Source organism: Arvicanthis niloticus, chromosome 12 (assembly GCF_011762505.2).
Source record: "Arvicanthis niloticus isolate mArvNil1 chromosome 12, mArvNil1.pat.X, whole genome shotgun sequence".
Classification (NCBI taxonomy): Eukaryota; Metazoa; Chordata; class Mammalia; order Rodentia; family Muridae; genus Arvicanthis; species Arvicanthis niloticus.
In genome coordinates, this window is record NC_047669.1 from 71,579,337 (window position 1) to 71,599,341 (window position 20,005).

At 41.9% G+C, this 20,005-nt stretch overlaps 1 protein-coding gene across 6 annotated transcripts in view; it reads right to left on the bottom strand.

Moving 5' to 3' along the window:
• Positions 1-20,005, bottom strand: part of Scaf4 (SR-related CTD associated factor 4) — a 58,443-nt gene that overhangs the window by 4,372 nt on the left and 34,066 nt on the right. For 2 of the 6 annotated variants that reach the window (XM_076943121.1, XM_034515756.2), the window contains 9 exons: positions 19,776-19,849; positions 18,546-18,736; positions 17,715-17,815; positions 17,219-17,332; positions 15,247-15,403; positions 13,927-14,084; positions 12,677-12,845; positions 12,506-12,592; positions 12,161-12,352 (listed from right to left, as the gene is read on the bottom strand). In XM_076943121.1, the coding sequence (XP_076799236.1) occupies positions 12,161-12,352; positions 12,506-12,592; positions 12,677-12,845; positions 13,927-14,084; positions 15,247-15,403; positions 17,219-17,332; positions 17,715-17,815; positions 18,546-18,736; positions 19,776-19,849 (1,243 nt within the window). Of the gene's footprint in view, positions 1-12,160; positions 12,353-12,505; positions 12,593-12,676; positions 12,846-13,926; positions 14,085-15,246; positions 15,404-17,218; positions 17,333-17,714; positions 17,816-18,545; positions 18,737-19,763; positions 19,850-20,005 lie in introns of all 6 variants that reach the window. The other 4 variants (XM_076943119.1, XM_034515754.2, XM_034515758.2 and 1 more) reach the window with 3 other exon arrangements.

The window sequence follows — 20,005 nt, forward strand, 5'->3', positions numbered from 1 at the left end:
ACAGGCAGAGGACAAAAAAATACTGAGAGACAATTGTGATTTTGCAGTTTCTGTCAGTTTTCTTCTCTAGCAGCTCTCCTCAGAAAGTTGTTTTACCAACACTTAGGACGTGTAAGCATGTCTCACTCTGCTATGTTCAGCAAGATAAGAAGGAAGGCCTGCACTCACTGTCAGCTACTTAGACAGCAGAAGGGTGTGCTCAGTGTTCTCAGCCCAAGCTTATAACCCGAGTTCATGTCTTAATGTCCCTAGCGTCAAGAGGCCAGAGACTTGAAACATCCTGTTAAGATTGCTCCATGCAGTTAGTATCCAACATGCACCACTACACTAGAACAGACAACACAACGGTCCATACACATGTAAAGCTTATTTTTTCTTTTTTTTCCCTAAGCACCATGAAAGTGTAAACCATTAGACCAACATGACTGCTGGGTCACGTGGGATCCTCAGCCACACAGCTACTCCTCTTCCAAAGGCAGTAAGACCGACAAACTGGTACTGTCTATAAAGTCAAACTTGCTCACTGCCTTTCGTCGTCCTGGTTTGCAGGAGAGCCTGCTAATTCTGGCTCAAGAATCCTATAAGCTCAACAACCCAGCACTTAGGTAAAGGAAGGATTTGTTTTGGTCCTGATCTGTGGGCATTAAATCTCTCTCTCCAAATACAAAGAGCAAATGGCACTATGATCAAAAAGAGTGATTCTGAAAACATGGAAGGGTCCAGAGTGCAAAGAGCAACAGTCACGTCTTTGCCCATGGACCACAGAAAAGTCTGACACAGTTCCGGTTTATGATCACCAGCAACAATGGTCAGAGGTGTCTGTGTGACACAAACACATTGTAATTCTAGGTTTACAAGTGAAGTCAACTTACATCTACCATTGTAGGAAATTAGTAATGTTAAGTCCTGTAAATCCTACATTTCCTGCATGGACGGTCAGTAAGTACTAAGGGTGAACCACAATTTCCATTCCACTTCCCACTCTCCATTGAGCCAATGTCTGGCTAGACTAAATCACTCAATGTATGAAACACCAGCTGACAATCCTGTAGCCTCAGAGGCTTGGAGCTGCGGTACTGACTTAAGCAACAAGGTTAATGATGCAGGACAATGAGCATTCTTAGGGATTACTTCTGACATCCACTGGAGGCCTCCAAGAAGGGGAAGAACTACCTGCCACTTTAAATGGTAAAACTCAGTGACTGCTCAGGTAACTGTGGGCATTACTACTCCACACACTTTGTTGAGAAAGGTGATAGTCTAGGACTAAACAGAACAATTACGCTTTAAAGCCGTTTAGTAGCCGAGAACTTAGAGCCAATCAAACTTCCAATGTGGGGCTATGCGAAGCCCTGTGAGTTGGGTAAGTGTGGCAAGGACCGTCAGAAATGTCCTGAGAAAACCCTAGCCAACCACTAGATTACCAGCCTGACTAAGGGCAAAACACTCAAGTGGCAAACTTAGAATTCTCAGTACCCTGGGAATATGTCACACAAAAGCCCCTAAGGCACACCATTCCTCTCACGGAACAGGGTCCCCTTACATAAAATCTGCCCAGCACTGGCTAGGCCCAAGCATTGGGCTAGAGGAACCAAAACCACCATTAGACTTGACTTTGCTATCACCTTTTATTAGAAGTTTATTTGCAAGAGTTAAGGATTGATGCTTACTGTTGGCTGTTTTGACATCTTCCAGTGCTCACTGTAGGTTCACTAGAACAATCTCAAAATACTCTCACCATTCAGACAAGTCTGAGAAAGCAAAGCCATTCCTGCAGAGCAATGGGAAAGTCCTTACCCACCAACCTGACGGGGGTGGAAATGCAAGACCAATCCCACACCACAGAGAAGGTGAAGTGAAAATCTTTCCTAACATAAGCCAGTCCCTAGGATTATTCTCATAAGTCCTTCACAAGATGGATTTGAAGATGTGCAGAATAAATTGGGCCAATGGTAATCATGTATTTAAAACTCCCATAAAGTGAAATTAAGGGAAAAAAACCAAAATAAAACCTTGTCCAAACTATTGCATAGGTGTGAATGTTTCTATTTGGCATTTGCCCTAAATATTATACAACCAAATCATCATCATTTCATGACCAATGTTGGGAAGACATGTCAAACGGGACATCCTCTTAATTAGCTTCCCCCTTCACTGCAGCTCCTTTTTTTTTTTGCTATTTTTGCAGTAAAAGCACACTACTTCTGAAGGCTATAATTAAAATGTGTAAGGTGGAGCCTGTAATAGGCACACAGGCAGACAAATGCTAACCTTTTCCAGGTAATCTTTAGGTCAGCATTACACATCAGTGAACTATAGAAAAGATATGTAAAATAAAAGATACACAAACAGCAGTTTGGTTTATCTAGAGTAAGCTGTGCAGCATCCCTAAGTTCTGTAGTTATAAACTTTTTAAAAAGCAAGTCTACTTAATACACCAAATTTTGCTATGAACTCATTTAGGTTTGGGAGCTAAAACCATATCTTTTCAATTCCAACTGCTACAGATGCCATAGCAAGATGGTGATGGTACAGAAAGGTGGGGCTGACAGACAATGGAGACTTAGATGGGAACACAGAAGAGGTCTGGGTAAGGGAAGCTGTGACTGGGCAGAACAACAACCTGGGAAAAGCTTAGTACTCCAGTGAGGCAGGGGTGCTCACTGTTCAAGAGAACTGCAGGATGACCTTGGGTGCAGAGAGCAGACCCCCTCTACAGACAGACCAGGTGGGCCGAGGCAATGCAGGGACCTTGAATGTCATGATAAATAACCCGGTCTTTGCCTAATTGATAGAGGAGACCAGAGTGGGATCCTAAGCAGATGAATGATCCCGTTCTAAAAAACACTTTCTGGTATACAGAAAGCAAAGAGGGTCATACCACTGGAATAGTGGTTCGGTTCTTACCCTCGAGCACCTCAGAGTGACAACAGGCTAAACTCTAAGTCAGGAACTAGGGTCGGAAACACTGAGAACAGCTAGTGGGCAGGACTGAGTCTGGCAGTAAGACACACTGACCTCTGCATGAATGAAGGTGTCGATGCAAGATCAAGAACAATGAGAGGGGACTCATGCAGTGCTTCATGTTTGCACTCAAGGCTCAGCAGGGCAGAATCACAGCAGTAATACTGGCCACATGGAAAGCAATCTTAGATCTGAGCAGGCTACACATCACACACACTTTAGATCTGAGCAGGCTACACATCACACACACTTTAGATCTGAGCAGGCTACACATCACACACACTTTAGATCTGAGCAGGCTACACATCACACACACTTTAGAAATCTGTAGTAAAACGTTTGGGAGAGACTGAAAAAAAAGGAAAGAAAATCCAAATGCCTGCCTGTAATCCCAGAAGTCAGAACGTAGATGCAGGAGGATAGTAGGCTCCAGGATAGCCAGGGTTAGAAAGCAAGACTGGGGTGAGGTGGAGGTGGTATCAACAAAACAAAAACTGGTTAACAAACTCAAAGTAACCTCATTTCCTAATGATCTCCAAAATGGCTGCTTTGGTTAAATCACAGATACTGCCTCAGCCGAAGAGATCTATGGCAGGGCTGGGGTAGATGGCGGTTGTCAAGCCACAGGCAGACATTTCTGAGGGTGAAAGGGCCACAAGAACACAAGGGCTTTCAAAGGTGAGGCCCACAGAAGGCAAGGTTTACATAGATCTTTAAAGAACAGCAGAGATCTCCAAGCGCAGAGATGAGGGCCAGGAGAGCAAGTACGCAGGGCGGAGAAGCTCATCCTCCATCTCTACTTGGCCAATCTGGTCTTCTACTTTCCTGGAAACGCAGACATTTGATAGGTATTTCCAGCCACTGCCCACATCTAGCAGGTAAGGAAGGCTTCATCACTAGTAATTCTCAACTCACATTCAGGCCACCCTGCCCATGCTCTTCTCTCAGATTGTGTTCGAAACAACCCAAATCCCTCCAGGCCTACACCTCAATGCCCCCTCAGTGCTCCATTCTCCTCATCATAGCCCCAACACCAGAGGGTGTTTTAAAAACTTTTGTGGCATTTGGGACTGATCATACACTTTGATCCCCAATATTCATTTTAAATGTGGGTCTAAGCATGGCTGCAAGTCACTCCAACTCCAAGTTTACTGACTGGCCTCCTCCAGAGATTTCTTAAATACAAGAACACGTGTTCTCTGCCCAGCAACCTTACATTTTTCCAACACATACTGCCACATTCAGGGTATCTATTTCATAAGTTACTGTTTCTCCTCATTGGTTCATTTCTAGTTGATTCACTTTATAACTTTAGTAAGATAAAATTTACATTCTCTAATGTGCTTATACAAAGGCTTAAAGCCAATGTCTTTGGCATGTGTCCTGGAAAGAAAGCCTGCTCCATTAACTGGCATCTCCCTCCCCCAGCCCAGCCTGCTCAGCTACTTTTCATTTCTATGAACTTGCCTGTTAAACCAACATTTCATAAAATGGAATCATATAAGGTCATACAATACGTAGTCCTCTGAGTGGCTCCTTCCACTTGGCATTTTTCCAAGGTTCATCCACGTCGTGTAGCACAAATAAGTACTTCATTTCTTATTATCAAATAATTTTCTATTATATGAACTCGACATTTTCTGTTTTTATTGTACTTGGTTTTTGAAAAACAACGTTTTGTTCTTGTTTCCTTGCACCTGTGTGACAGCTGGACCCATCCACTACTCCCAATAACCCTTCTTTCCTGTATCAGCTTTCCCAGAATCACCCACTATCTACAAATCAAAACAAAGATAACTCCCCTCCTCTGCAATCTTTCAGCATTCAACCACGTGTTCCTATGAAATAACTTTCCCCAGGGATTTAAACCCAACTCTGTCTACAGCCATCCTATTACCCCATTCTCTCCTGTCCCTATGTGACCAAACTCATCATTCCAAGAGCCTTCATTTTCTTAAGGGCTAATGCCAAAGGCTCAGCACTTTGTTCTGAGTCTTGTTACTTGTTACAGATTGGCATAAAACTTAGGATCCTCCAGCTTCTATTTCCTGGGTTTTAGGATTGTGGCCCTAAGCCACCACAGCAAGATTTAGGAATTTGGAGCTAATGACAGCACTTGGGAGCTCATCTCTTCCCCTTTGCTCTTGCATGGCTTCTAAAGTACTTCCCTGTGTTCTAGCCCACTGGCTGTTTTCACTACCCTCTGCTGGACAAAATAGTGCAAGAGTGGCTTGAACTGACAGGTTCCCATTGGAGCAAGCTTACGTTGACTTAAGCCTAACAACTACAGCTATGGGCCCTTAGCTTACTTCCCCTTAGGCTTCTGTTTCTCCAGCAACGGATTACATCATAACTGCTTAGAGCTGCCACATAGTAATGTCTTCAGCTGTCAGCACCTCATCTTCAACTGTGAAATGTTTAAAGATTCTGAAGCTATGCCCGTTTACCAATTCTGTTTCTGTTAACTCTACAGGCCTCTGTGTCATGGCACAGGAATGTATCTCTCTATAATTTATCCAGTGTATTTGTAAAACACCCCTCCCTAACACACACAATGGCCACCACCCATTCTTGTAGATATGATCATCTCAAGAATAAAGTCCAGCACCAACTGCTCACATACGCGTGACACATGTACACATTTGATTCTTTTCACATGGCATACTTAAGAAGTGGGACAGTCCTAAAGGGCCTACCTTCAAGATGCATCCAGACCACAAACTGCTGTTTTCTTGCCAGCTCCCAGTCTGTTCCTTATAAAAGGTTTTAGAAGGCAGCACTATTTCCATTACACACCCAATTACCACAACTTTCCCTGCATGCATCCATCAGTCTCTGAGACTGCTCTATTCCAGCTCTACCAGTCCCTTGTGGCTCCTCACTGCAGTTGCCTTTCGCTGGTGTACCTTGAAATGCCAGATGTCAGTACTTACGTGGCTCATTCTCCTTTATCCTCTACTTGGGATTCTTTTTCAAAGCTACTTCCTGCAAATGCCCACTCTGGCCATCTTATTGACAATGGTGAATTTCAGTATCTTCACCCACTATCATACCTCTACTTTCTTCTCTCTTCAATGCAACGGCCCCATGTGACATTACTCATTTTCCACAGGAGTAGACACACTAGGGAAGACAGAACTCACTTTGTCCACCCTGCTTTCCTTAGTGCCAGGAAGGATACTTGGTACAGAGTAGGTCCTCAGTAGACATGGACCCATGAGTAACACTCATATTTGGATGGTTACAGAGGCGAGCAATCTTATCAACAAGATATTTCCCCCAATGAGAGTAGAGGCTACAGGTACCAAAGCGGTGAGAATCTTTTCAACATAAACCCTCGAGATCCTGAACTTTTTTTTTTTTTTACACTTTGACCAACAGAATGGTCACTGTAGAATTTTCCATTGGGCAGGATGGGTAGGTGGGTGGTGTTTCCTATCCATGAGGAAACATCTACCAGCCACTCGTTTCTTCTTTATTTATACTGCTGGGAATCCAACCCAGGAACCAGTACACAAGAGCCAAGTGTACTAGTCATGTCTCCCTCCAGTCCACTCCAATGACCCTTAATTTGTCAACCAATCCCTGATGATCTGTAGGTAAATCTATATACATGTATTTAATCAACCAATCAACAAAAGGCATTTCTGTTTTGCTATCCTACCTTCAGAAAGCTGACATGGGAATACAATCAACATGTGGGTTTCCTCACCTAATTTCCCCAATTCACAGTATTTATGGGGTTTTCCTTAGAGAATACCCCAGGCAATGCTTGCAGTGGATTGTGGTGAAGACTTAAGGAGCTAGTTTTCAAGACTGAGAGAGAACACATTTCATTCACTGTTACAAACAGGACCTTACATGCCACCACGAACTCTTTGTCTCACCTACTTTAGCAAATGGCATGCTATATATTGATGCAAGAATTTTAAATGAAATCTGAGTGTCAGGAATCTTTTAAAGATGCTCTGAATTTTCTAAACAAAATAATAGACATTATATGGCTAATTAGCCTACACCACTTATAGCTATTTTTAAAAATTAATCCATGTGCTACTTGCTGTAAGTACTTCAAGGTAAGGGATAGATCCAATAACTATGACTTACAATGAGGAGTTTCACTACTGGGTAATAACTTGATACAAGTTAACCTTGAATTACTCAACTTTCTGTAGGCAGTTCTATTTTCGGTGTGAGCTAGAGTCACCTGTGTCTATGAAATTCTATCTAGATTCCCAAGTTTCTGCTCTCCCACTCGCAAGGTGTCCCCCAGAAAGAAGGGGCAAGGCTTACTTCTGGCTAATTAACACCAGGCTGGTAATGACAGCCTCAGGGGAAGTGGAGACAATGTAGCACCCAGAGGTTTTATATAAAATTTTCCTCATGTTCTGTTTGAGTGCTTTGCCTTTTGAGATAACATGTTGTATTAATGTATAAAAATTCATATCCTAGGCAAATTTCTGTCACAGAGTAACATTACTTTTGTATCCTTCATGAAACATTGTATATATTAAGCTGAAGGCACTGTAACAAACATTTCCAAGCAACTACTGGCACAACAGTTAGGTGGGTACTTAAGGCTTTCAAAAGAACACTTTTACAAGACAGTGTCAATGGGCTTTTTGGTATATCCTCCTAGCTTGTAATTTAGTATAATCATATTAAAGTTTGGTATAAAAGTATTAAAATGCAGAATTGTTTTTAAAAAACTACGTATTACTCTTTTAAAAAATATAATTTCTCTATTTTTCTCTTGATAGTCTGTTCTTATTCAATATTAATGACTGGTATACAAATAACAGATTGGGTGTTCTAATTTAAATATTGTTTAAAATTACTAGTTTTAAAAATTATAAAGTTCAAGACAGAGACTAAGCAGAGAAATCTATAGCTAAACGATCAGAAATCAAATACCCATTTTCAAACAATACCAAAATAGAGGTAAAACTATTAATCTTGTAGGTACATTTTAGGGCTCTTAATACAATATAAAACCAATGTATTTTATATAATTTACAAACCAATTGAATCCTCATTTTTTTCTTGAGAAGCCTTAGTCTGAGATCAACTCAATGCCTGCTGCAGCTATGTAGGGACCGAAGTGTGCCAATCTATATACCAGCAACTCAGCTAACAAGCCATCACCGTGTGAGTCTTGCTTTAAAACTGCCTTGACTTATAACAAGGAAAAAGTAACCTTACATTTTTTAAGATTACTCTCAGAAGTGAGATGTCATTTATAAACGTCACCATCTGCAGTTGTGTGACAAAAGCAGGAAGGGTGAGAACAAGAATCCATTTGTGACAGGAATAGACAAGTGATGTGTCTGTCTGAAGAAGACGTTACTGTCCCACAAAAGGAATCAATTCCAGTTGGTAGAGTTTGCATCTTGAAACATATTCTGGACATCCTTGTAACACAGGACAGATAGGTAACACAAACACATTTTTTGTGTATTTTTTTTTTTTATTGTTTGGAACACCAAAGTAACCCAAACTTTACATTTACAATTAACTTTTTAATAAATATGCTGTACATCATATTAGCAATACAAATCATACAAAGGTTCCAAAAGGCAAACACAGATGTTTATACAATCAAAAGAAAGACCGGGACTGCCACCATCCATCTTCTCTCCTAGATGACTGACAACTGCAGATGCCAGACTTAGCTTTGACAAAGCACTATGGGTTTTGGCTACTTTGGCCCATGAGATACTAAATCTAGTACTCTTTAAAATCAAGTAATAACGAACGATTAATGGTTGTATGCCTAGTCATTTATACTTTCAAATGATCAGTGCTATTAAAAGAATCAAAATGTTCTCAAAAATATGATGGAAACTTAGGTCCTTCCAAATTCAGAGTTGTTAGGTTTTTTGGGGGGGCGGGGAGAAGGGGCAACTAATCTCATCTCTAGCAGCAGGCTGTTATCTCCAAACTAACATTCAAAGTCAAATCTGATGACAGAAAGTTCTCAATAGCGAATAACCCCAAGGCACTCCACTGTCTTCCCATCACAGCTAGGCCTCAACGTGAAACTTTGGTCTGCGTAACATCCAGTAAGCCTGTGCTGCTTCAAAACTACTGGCATTAGAAATAACATGTCAGTTACACATGGCAAGAACACTATTGGATATCTATTACAGGAAGGCCTGCAATACTGAGTGATGCTATGATTTAACATATTGTCTGAGTATGTCAAATAGTGGAGCTTGAATACCTGTGACCTAGTCTTATGTACCTTAAAATGCACAAGCAACTATACAAAGATAGGCTGTTGTTCACAGCGCACTTTCTACTTGAGAACACACAAGAGCTTATGAGTCAGAGCCCAGCAGCATCAGCAGACTGTGGAGACAGCACTGGTCTCTAGATGTCCTCAGTCCTCAGTGCACCTACCGTTCCGTTCCTTACCTGTGACAGCTAAGTGCCTCCCAGGTGGCAGGCATTCTGTGTGTTAGCCACTGACTTGTCACCACTCCCTGGTGTGTCCATGTATTCCCCCTTTACAGACGAGGAAATGGCACTTCGGCATTAGCCTCTAGGTTTAGTGTTCTGGTCAACAGAGCATCTCTTTTTACAGACTCAAGGAAACATCAGAGCACCAAGGAAAGAGGGAACACCTAGTCCCTAAGTTCCCACAAGGGGGACTGATAACACCTGCACCCAGCTCGTGGTCCACTGGTACTGAGACACCATAGTGGGATTCTTGCGTTCCTCAATCAAAGTGGTGGAACTGTGATGCTTTTGAATAAATTCTCCTTTATTTGAATGCACATGGAAACAACAGCAGCAACAACAAAAATACCTCACTTCTTAAAAAAAGCTCACCCCTGTCAGGCAGGAGGAGGTATGGGTGAGCACTTTAACATTTACTGGTGACAGATATGTCCAAGGATCAGCTTCCTTTGTGATTCTTGTGATAGATGACAATGTGAGATGGCAAACGAAGGCCAGAGAAGATGCTGGAATGGGAGGGTAAGAGACTAGTACTATCCCGCCAGAAGCCCTGGACCAAGTAAAATGGCAGATCAGGGTGGACACCCACTCACCTCTTCAGAGGGCTTGCTCTACTACAATGTGAAAATCAGGTCAAGAATGTTTTCATATTAAACTTTTGATTAAACCTTTGTGATAAGAAAACCAAAGCTTTTATCTCTGAAAGGTCAAGGTTTATGTGACTATCTTTGTTGTTTCAAGATTTTTTTCTTAGAGACAGGGGCTTGCTATGTAGCTCAGGCTGGTCTCCAACTCAAGATCCCTGGACCGCAGCCTCCCGAGTTCTGGGTGTACAGTGCCACAAAGCCCGGCATGTTTCCAGATTTCTGACTGAAGGCATGCACAAGATTTTCCTTCTGTTAACGGAAACTAGACTATTCAATGTTAGTGTAAAGTACTTATATTACTAAAATAGTTTCCATTTTTATCATATCAAATTTTAAACCTTCTAGGATTTGAAACTACCTTCAAATTTCAAACTTTGTCTTAAAACTTATAGACAAAGATGATCAAAAGGGGAGAGCCCTGTATTATTAAAAGTCACTCATTTGCCTACCCCCCTAACTCATGGCAACCAGTGACCTCTCATGACCTTCCATCCTGTGAGGGGGAGGACACACAGAAAGGCCAATAGGCAACGAAAACCGTGGAAGGGGATTCGGTGTTCTTCAGCCGTGCTGTGCTTACCACATTAAACTCTGAAGCTTACAAACTTGTTTTGTTTTATTTCATGTTGACTGCAAAGGTTAAAGCTTAGAGGTAAAGGGCAGGGTCTTCAGGACCTTGGGTAGATAGAGGCAGGCACTCACTCCAAAAAGGAGTACTTATACACAGTGGCTAGCAAACTATTGGAGATTATAAAAAAATTTCTACTCATTCAGTGAAGTTTTGGAGTCCAAAGGAAAAATCACAAACGTACAACTTTGTCAGTCCCAGGCATCCTGACAACTACAGACCTTAGACAAGATGGGTTTCTGAGTCAGAGAGGTGCACAGGTGGAAAGGATGTGGAGGCAGGGCTCATTAAAAACTGCATCTGATTCAGACTCTAAGATTCTCAGGTAAGCACGGTAGAAATACGAAAAACGTCCTATCCAAGTGAGCCAGACAATGCTGGCGTCCCATCCCGCGGTGCCTCTCTGCCATCCCCATACAGGGTAATCCTTGAAGCACCCGCCCGTCATTAAACAAATCACCTTCCCAGAGCCTTCTCTGACATTCTTTTCCCTGTTACTAAGGAAATTCAAAGTTCATTATATGCCATAAAGTGCAGCCTGAACAAAGGCAGTACAGCCATTTAAAAAGAAGTTGGCACGTTTATTATAAATGAGGTTCACGCACAGAGAAGAACATTTCAGTCCAGAAGATCTTGGTGAAGACTAAAGTGCTTTATCTGAAATCAATATCCCCAGTCCCGTATCTCAGGTCGCCAACTGATTCTTTTCTAAAGCTACATAGGGTTCTGAGAGCTAATGTGCACACACACGTTCACCTCTAAAAAGAAAACTCACACTCCCAAGAACTAACTTCCCATTAGGAGAATCAAATGTTATTTATATTTGGTAATATCACTTCAAATATGATTTATTACCTTAAAAGATGGTCTATTACAAAAACTATATGACTTGCAGCAAGTCAGTCCCATAAGGACAGCTGTAGCGCCTCTAGGCTGTCCCTCCCTGACTGTGGTGCTGAGGCTGTAGAGAGGAGCAACTCCAGCAGAAGAAACACAAGGAGCCAGTGAGAAAGGCCTCAGCTTCCCCTCACCTCACAGCCCTCATCAGAAAATACCATTCTGCTAGGATTATCATAGATATGTATTTGTCAGTCTATGTACTTTAAAAACTCCCAAAGTCCAGGAGTTTCAGACAGATAAGAGAGACATAGCGACAAGGAAGCAGCTGCTAGAGCGGGAAGGATGGAATCATATTAATCAAGAACATAATTGTAACAATTCCTTTCACAGAAATTAATCAAATTTATATGCCAAATTAACACATGCAGATGGAAATGCTTTATTCAGGACACCTAGGCATAAGGTCACCTGGTAAGAACAACTGCACATGTCATTTAAGATCTTCCTCAAAGGAACATTGCACTGGGGGTTACTTTGCCAAAATTCACAGTATTTTTAAAAAGCCAAACTTGAAGGGGGAAAAAAAGTAACAATAAAAATAAAAGAATAATTAACTTACCAAGCAGTGAAACAGGCTGGGTTACAGGAGGGGTGGGCAGATTCGTGGGTGCAGCAGGTGGCCCAGCAGAACCATACATTTTCGCACTGTCACCAGACTCGGCATTTCCTCTAGCCCCAGACACCACTGTTGGAATGGGATTTCCAATAGATAAGTCTTTTGTAGTCTCTTCATTTATACCAGCGATAGTAGCTAAGGAATAATCACATTGACATGTGAAGCTGAGTGATTAGTCATGCTCCCGGTCAGCAATCTGCAACCAGACTACAGACCCTCCTATTTTTTCACTTTCCCTCCTACCCAACTCCAAGACGTCAAGTCAGCATAGAGGAAAGACATGCTTACAGTTTGGGATGCTTATTGGTGGAGTGTGAGGTGGAGGAATGGACACTGGTGGAGTTATAGGAGGTGGGGGTCCAGGAGGAAGAAAACCTAGAATAAAAACAATCATGTCAGCTCCTGCTACATGACTTTATCTCAGAGCCTAAAAGAGTCCTCTCAGTCAAGTCGGTGTACCTGGTGGTAAATGCATTGGGTTGAATCCTGGGCGCAAAAATGGAGGAGGAGGAGGTGGAGGAGGAGGAACACCAGGGCCGAAGCCTGGAGGGGGGATTCCTAGGGGAGGAGTGAATGCGGGCGGCTGCAGAGCACCAACAACAGGAGGGCCCGGCTGATGTGCTGGGACCTGGAAAGAAAAAGAAAAACATACTTAGCTGCTCTCAAATACAGCCTATGTGTGCCGAGAAAATAAAAGCAGGTGCTTTGAAATTTTTACTATATAACTACATTTATTAGAATAAAAAGATCATAGGCAAGCTGTGCCCACTTAAATGCTGTAACTCTAAGTTCTGCTCTCTCCTGTAAGACAGCTATCCTGACTGGCATCAATTAATGTTCTGACAGCCTACAACAGATCTAAAGAAAGGATAGCTGGCGATTTATGTAGTAGGCTAAGATTAATGACCCTAGAGTCAAATGGTCTCTACTGCCTTCCTGGTTATTTAAGCTTTCTAAATTGGAAACATGCCAACTTGAAATAAGTATGACATTAAATAATAAAAGAGTACTCTCAGTCAAGTCAGTGTACCTGGTGGTAAATGCATTGGGTTGAATCTTGGGCGCAAAAATAGAGATGAGGAAGAGGAATGAGTACACGTTCAGTGATGGTGTCTGACATGTACCAAACACCTAACAAATGCAAATGGTAGTTTTTAAACTACCAATAAGCTAGGTAGGTGGTCATGTAGTATTAGCACTTAGGAAGCTGAGAGAAAAATGCAAGTTTGAGGGTAGCCTGGGCTACATGGCAAGACCTTGTCTTGAAAAAACCAACCAGCCTATCAACAACAACAACAACAACAACAACAACAACACAGCCAACAAATATGAAGTGATTCCATCTTCCACAAAGCAGCCGGGATCTAGGTATATGTGTATGTGAGTTCAGAACATAGTAACTCCCTAAAGAACGAAGCCCCAATAAGCAAAATAACATATGCATAGTAGTTTTGGATTTCCATCTCTAGGACAATATAAATCAAGGGTACTGAATAATCCACACACTTGTGAAACAATCTAAATTTAATCTGGTTTTATTAACATTTATGAAAAAAAAAAAAAAAAAAAAACGGAATTTACAAATAGATTTAATACCCAAACAGGGAAAAATACGATGCCTGTCTACTCACTTTTTAGACAGAATAGTAAGATTTTAAAAGCAATCTTTCAGACCTTTGAAGGTTTAAACCATGTTCTCAATATCTTACCTGTGGAGGTGGCACTGTTATAGGAGCAGGAACAGGAATGGGAGGGACAGGCACAGGCACAGGCTTAGGTATGGGTGACACTGGTTCTGTGTGGGAGGCTTCTGCACCTCCATTCTGGGCAACTTCATTTTCAGGCTTCTTGGGGATGCCTTTCCAATCTGCGAATTAAAGAAATTTAACAATAAGTTTTTACTGTTTTCATATATAACTTTAAATATAGAGATGAAAATTATAGAAAATATTAGCTTCACTAAACAAATTCCCGTTACTATTTTTAGTAATTGGGTAAACAGATGGATCCAGCAGACATGCCCAGTTCTAACAGCTCTCCTCTGTCACTCCCTAATAGTAAAAACTGAGAGCCCTTCCACCTCTTTGGTATCTTTTTTCTTTTCTTTTCTTTTCTTTTTGTTTTTTCGAGACAGGGTTTCTCTGTATAGCCCTGGCTGTCCTGGAACTCACTCTGTAGACCAGGCTGGCTTCGAACTCAGAAATCCACCTGCCTCTGCCTCCCAAGTGCTGGGATTAAAGGCATGTGCCACCACTGCCTGGCTCTTTAGTATCTTCTAAGGAAGGAAACTTCAGAAAGTTATCTTTCCATTCTGTATTCCAGGGCTTTACAGATTACTAATCTTCTATGACATCACTAAAACCTCCTAGGACCACTACTTCCAGGATTCCACTGGCTTAATCTTTTTATCCTGGCCATGAACACATGTCTGAACATGGTAGGCTTCTTTGCCTGAAGAGAAATACAATACTTTCCCTTTAAGTGAAAGCATGAGTATCATCCGAGGAGGGGGCATCCCCTGCTTTTGGTTGTCAACCATGTACACATCCTTTATTCCCACAGCAATCTCACTAATAACTCGACACTTGTAATATTTATGTCCACGAACAACTCAACTTCCTGGTCTAATACACTTGTGAGTGAGTCTTCTCTGGATATTTACATTTTTCTACAGAAATTATTTCTGAAGCATGGATTAAAACATAATAGAGTTGAATGCCATCATATCTTACGAGTACAGTATCTCTAATCAAGAGATGATGCTTTCTGGTGCTCAAAGTGTTCTGATCTGGGGACAGTGCATCGGTCAGCTTGTACCAATGATGTGCAATGGAGACTAAGTAGTCTGTTTCCAGTGCAAAGGTCTACTTAACCATGAGCCTCTGCCATATCTACAGTCTCTGTACTTCTCCACTAACCATGTTATACAGAGAAAGATCACAGTGTCTTCAGTTTTCAAGAGAGGCAGGACTTAAGCAAAACATAAACTTACATTTGACTTGTCACATGACCATGACCTGTCTGCTTACCTGGGTTAAGTGTGTCACTGTCCAACATGCCTCCTTCACAGAAACTCTCCAGCTCCTCGGCTTTGACTTTGTCCCACGGAATGTAAGTAACACCAAGTTCAACATCCCAATACTGTTTATAGTCTGCCTTTATTCCTTTGTTTAAGGCCCAGGCAATCTACAATTGGTGGAAACACATGAAGAGGAAGGTCATAACCCTCATCACTACTCCCCGTCACTGCACTCCTCTGAGTCACAGGCAGCCAGGAGCAGTCTGGACTAGCTGACCCTGGACAGTACTTAAGATTTTCCTCCCTAATCAGACTAAGGGTTCTGCTGTCTTCCCACTCTGTCCCAGGATAGAAATCTCTCCACATTCACCACAGTCAGCACACAGCAGAGAGAACCAGTTCATCAATGAGAAGCCCAGCACACTGGATACCACTTTTCGGACAACTATGGCACCATCTATTTGCAGAGGACGTTAGAGTGGAGCCAGGCAGGAACTGCAGCAGCACTGAACCTGACTCCTCGGAAGGCAGCTGTCTAATTTTCTTTACCTTTGTTGATATTTTTTTCACAGCTAATTCTAACCTTAAGTTGTGGAATATCCACATTCTTATATAAGAAGATATTTTACTAGAAAACATCTTTAAAGCACAAATTAGGGCTAGGTAGACATGACACTGCACGCTGCAGTATTCAGAGGGAAGATGGAGGAAGATCAGAAGTTCAAAGCCAGCATGGGTTGTATGAGACTGGTTTCTAAGTAAGTACATAAGTAAATAAATAAGGTGATTGGAGGCATAATGGTTACCTAGTATACACTAAGAACCCGTGTTAAACTCCTACTACTTTATTAAAAAAATAAATCGTATGAATAAGATTTTTATGTTAGCTGGGTGGTACTGGTGCACACCTTCAATCCCAATACTCAGAGGAGGCAGAAACAGGCAGATCTCTGTGAGGCCAGCCTTGTCTACAGACTAAGTTCCAGGTCAGCCAGGGGCTATACAAAGTAACCCTGTCTCCTTACAAAACACAACACAATACAACACAACACAACACACCAAAACACAAAGTTCTAAGCTTAGCAAAAAACTGACTCCTAATGACATCGTGCTGTACCCACCCAATAGCGCCTGCCCTAGCCAGCAGCAGAGAAACTTTTTCTTGCAATTGATAGGAAATAATAGAGACCCGGAGTCCTAAATGGGTTACCTTCATTAAACCCTCCCCTCAGGGTTCAAGGAACTATGTGGAAGAGAAGGTGGAAAAATTTAAGAGCCAGAGGGCCTGGGTAACTCCAATGTTACTGATGCACCTATGAAATCAGAGACGTGGCAGCTTCTACAGATCCTGTACAGGTTCAAGCCAGATAGGGTGCCAGCTCAGAGAAGGAGAAGCCAGCACAGGTTCCCACCTCTAAGCAAGAAGTTACTGAAATTGACATTTCTTGCAAAAGAAACATTACTTTTTCCCAATGGAGCTTCACTGGGTTTATTACCCTCAGAGCAGGCCCCATGCCCAGTAGTGCATGGACAACTCAAAACAAACTCTTTTTTGGGGGAGTGGGGGTAGACTTTTTATCTCCAGCTACTTAGGGCATTTTTGTCTTAGTGACTTTTTGCTTGTGTGTTTTGGTTTCTGATTTTGAGGAGGGTGTGATGTTTTCTGTTCTTTTCATCTTCGTTTTATTGGTGGTTTTCCAGACCTGGGTAGGGGTGGGGTAAGTGGGCATGGAGAGTTAGGGAGGAAGGTGGGATCTGGAAAAAGCTGGTGGAGAAGAAAAGCTTGATAAAAATACTACATTAAAAAAAAAATAACAAAATTGTTACATAAAACTTTATGTCAACTAATGTTCTTGTTGTTAGTTTTTCGGGGTAGTTTTTATGCCTCAAGCCATTCCCAAGCAGCAAAAGCTACAGTTGAAAAGAAAACCCCAACAACAATATATTCACATTAAGCCCTTTTATAAATGATTAAAATGTACCTTTATGGATTTCTGGTTCACTTTATAGTTTCCTCGGCTCAGTTTCTGCAGGGCACGGTATGCATCTTGTCTATGAACCATAACAATATAGGCACAACCCCTGGGAGGAATCATCTAACAAATCAAAGAACAAGTCAGACTACTGAGTCCCAGCCATGCCCCTTCTCATCATCAGTGCTTCGCAGTCCAAGGGAGAGCCCAAGCACTGTGAACATGCACAAGGTTTCAGGCCCAGTACCACCACAGAAGCCTAGTACCAAAGATAAAAAAAGAACCCTTGGGGTTAGATGTTGGCAATTCAAGTTTGGTCTTAATTAAACTGTGCAAATTTTGTTACTTTCCTAGAAAGGTATTTTACCATAAACACCGCTGTCCATGAAACAGCTACTGCACTGAATGTTAAGGGAACTTGCACCTGAGAGCTCAAGGCCCCAGACTCAAAAACAACTGTGCACACCTTGCTTAGCTAGCACCCTCAAAGGCAGTAAGTACTCACATTAATTGATTCAATTGGACCAAACTCTTCCAGGAGACTGGCAACATCCTGCTGAGTAGTCCTTTTGTCCAGTTGTCCCACCCACAGCGTGGTACTACAAACTGAAAGTAAACTAGTGATTAAAACACTTTATCCAGCAACACTGCACATTAGTAAGTGTCACTACTACACGGCATCACAATGCCAAAAGTTTAAATAGGAAATCCCACTAATAAAGTATATATAAATTTAAAAGTTTAAAAAAGTAGGTATTTAGAAATTAAACTAGGACACAAGCACTGGAAAAGCAATAGTCTCTCTGTGACTAGACCTAACAATGCCCATGAAGCCCCAGGCCCTAACCGCAGTGACTATGTAGCTGCCAGCCAGAGCAGAACAAGGCTGGACCCTCATTTCAAATACCCACTGGTCACTACTATGATTTAAACTGTAACAGTTAATGTTTTACATGAGAACATGCCTACTTTATATATGTTCTAAAAACGAGGACACTGGTCACTACTATGATTTAAACTGTAACAGTTAATGTTTTACACGAGAACATGCCTACTTTATATATGTTCTAAAAACGACGACAACCAAGCTAATAGTCTATAAACTATTGAATCTTCATCGGAGAGGGCAGTAGTTGTGGAAAGACACACCTTATGTGTACAGAAGCACTAGAAAGAACGTACAGTACATAAGTCAGATGTATATTCAGAAGCCCGATACACAATCAAACTCATCCACAATGATAACATATCATTTATAGCTTTGCTAACAGTCATAAAATATCTTAAACCCACATGAAAAAAGTAAAGTAAGTATGAAGACAGGTTCACTATTTACCACTCGCAGTTTCTGACTTGATCTGAGGGAGGCCTTTCTGCCGCCGCTCCCTCTCTTTTTCTCGATCCCGTCTTTCCTGAGATCGAGAGCGAGGTGAGTGCCGACGCCTATCCCTGGACCGAGACCGAGACCGACGGTGGCGGGATCTCCGAGACCTAGAGCCAGACCTAGATCTCCTCCTCTTTGGTGATCTAATGCATTTTTAATGAGGAGACGGAGAGCACAGACAAAGACGGGAAAGATGCACATAGTAAGTTTAGGGAAAACCACAAATACATGAGTGAACATTTGGGTCTGTGAGAACTCAGTAACAGGGAATGCAAGGGTACAATTTAAACAAAATAAATAAGGCTGACGGTTTGTAACTGTCTTCTGTGTTTAGCATCTCTAACACTACCCACAATTCCATCTCCATGCTCAGGGCTGGGAACACTGCTGCTCCCATCCCTTTCTTCTCTGGAGAACACAGTCAACTGTGATTTCAATATGCTATTTCCACTTCTGTCGTCAGTGCAGAACTCACAGCTCCCGATCACTCCATGATCAAAGCAACTCTTGTAGGAGAGACACATTTAACTGGGAGCTTGCTTATAGAGGCAGGGAGCAGGCCAGCCAGCAGGAGTGGTACTGGAGAAGAAGCTGAGAGCCACATCCTGATTCAAACACGCGCGCGCGCGCGCACACACACACTCACACCACTCAGCTACTAAGTCACTCAAACAAAATGTGGGTAAGGTAGACTTGAAAACATTTTTTCCCCCTTTTTGGTCTTCTCAAGGCAGGGCCTCGTGTATACCAGGCTGGCCTCAAACCTCTGATGCCCCAGTGCTGGGATTAAACGCATGCAATACCAGACCTAGTTCAAGCAGTGCTCATGACTGAGTCCAGGGCCTTAGACACATGAGGCAAGCAATTAAAAAACAAAATAAAAATCAGTATTATTTTTGATACCTTCTCCTCATGTACCAACTCTTAATGTTAACATTTTGAATATCAGAAAAACCTAAAGCTGGGCATGGTTGACATCCCTTTAATCCAAGCACCAGGAAGGTAGGATAGGTGGATTGCTCTGAATTCAAGGCCATAAAAGTCTACACATTGAGTTCCTTGCCAGTCAGGGCTATAGTTTAAGACCCTATTTAACAACAAGAAACAGCGTAATCAGGTTTCCCAGTCTCAGGCTCAGCTCACAGAGCCATAGCTCATCCTGTAAGTTACCTGGATGCTGACCTGGATCTCGACTTTCTGCTCTCGGGCACATGCCGCTTAACCTCTGTAACACAAGGCTGGTCTACCTCCATTTCCTTTTAAAAAAAAAAAAAAAATCGGAAAAAATCAGAAATTTAGAAATTCTAAGATAGACATACACATACTAATTTTTTGGTTCTTGGATCAAATGATTGCTAGCCACCATTAACCAAAAACCTTTCACAGTATTTGCAAACTAAGGGGAAAGTTCT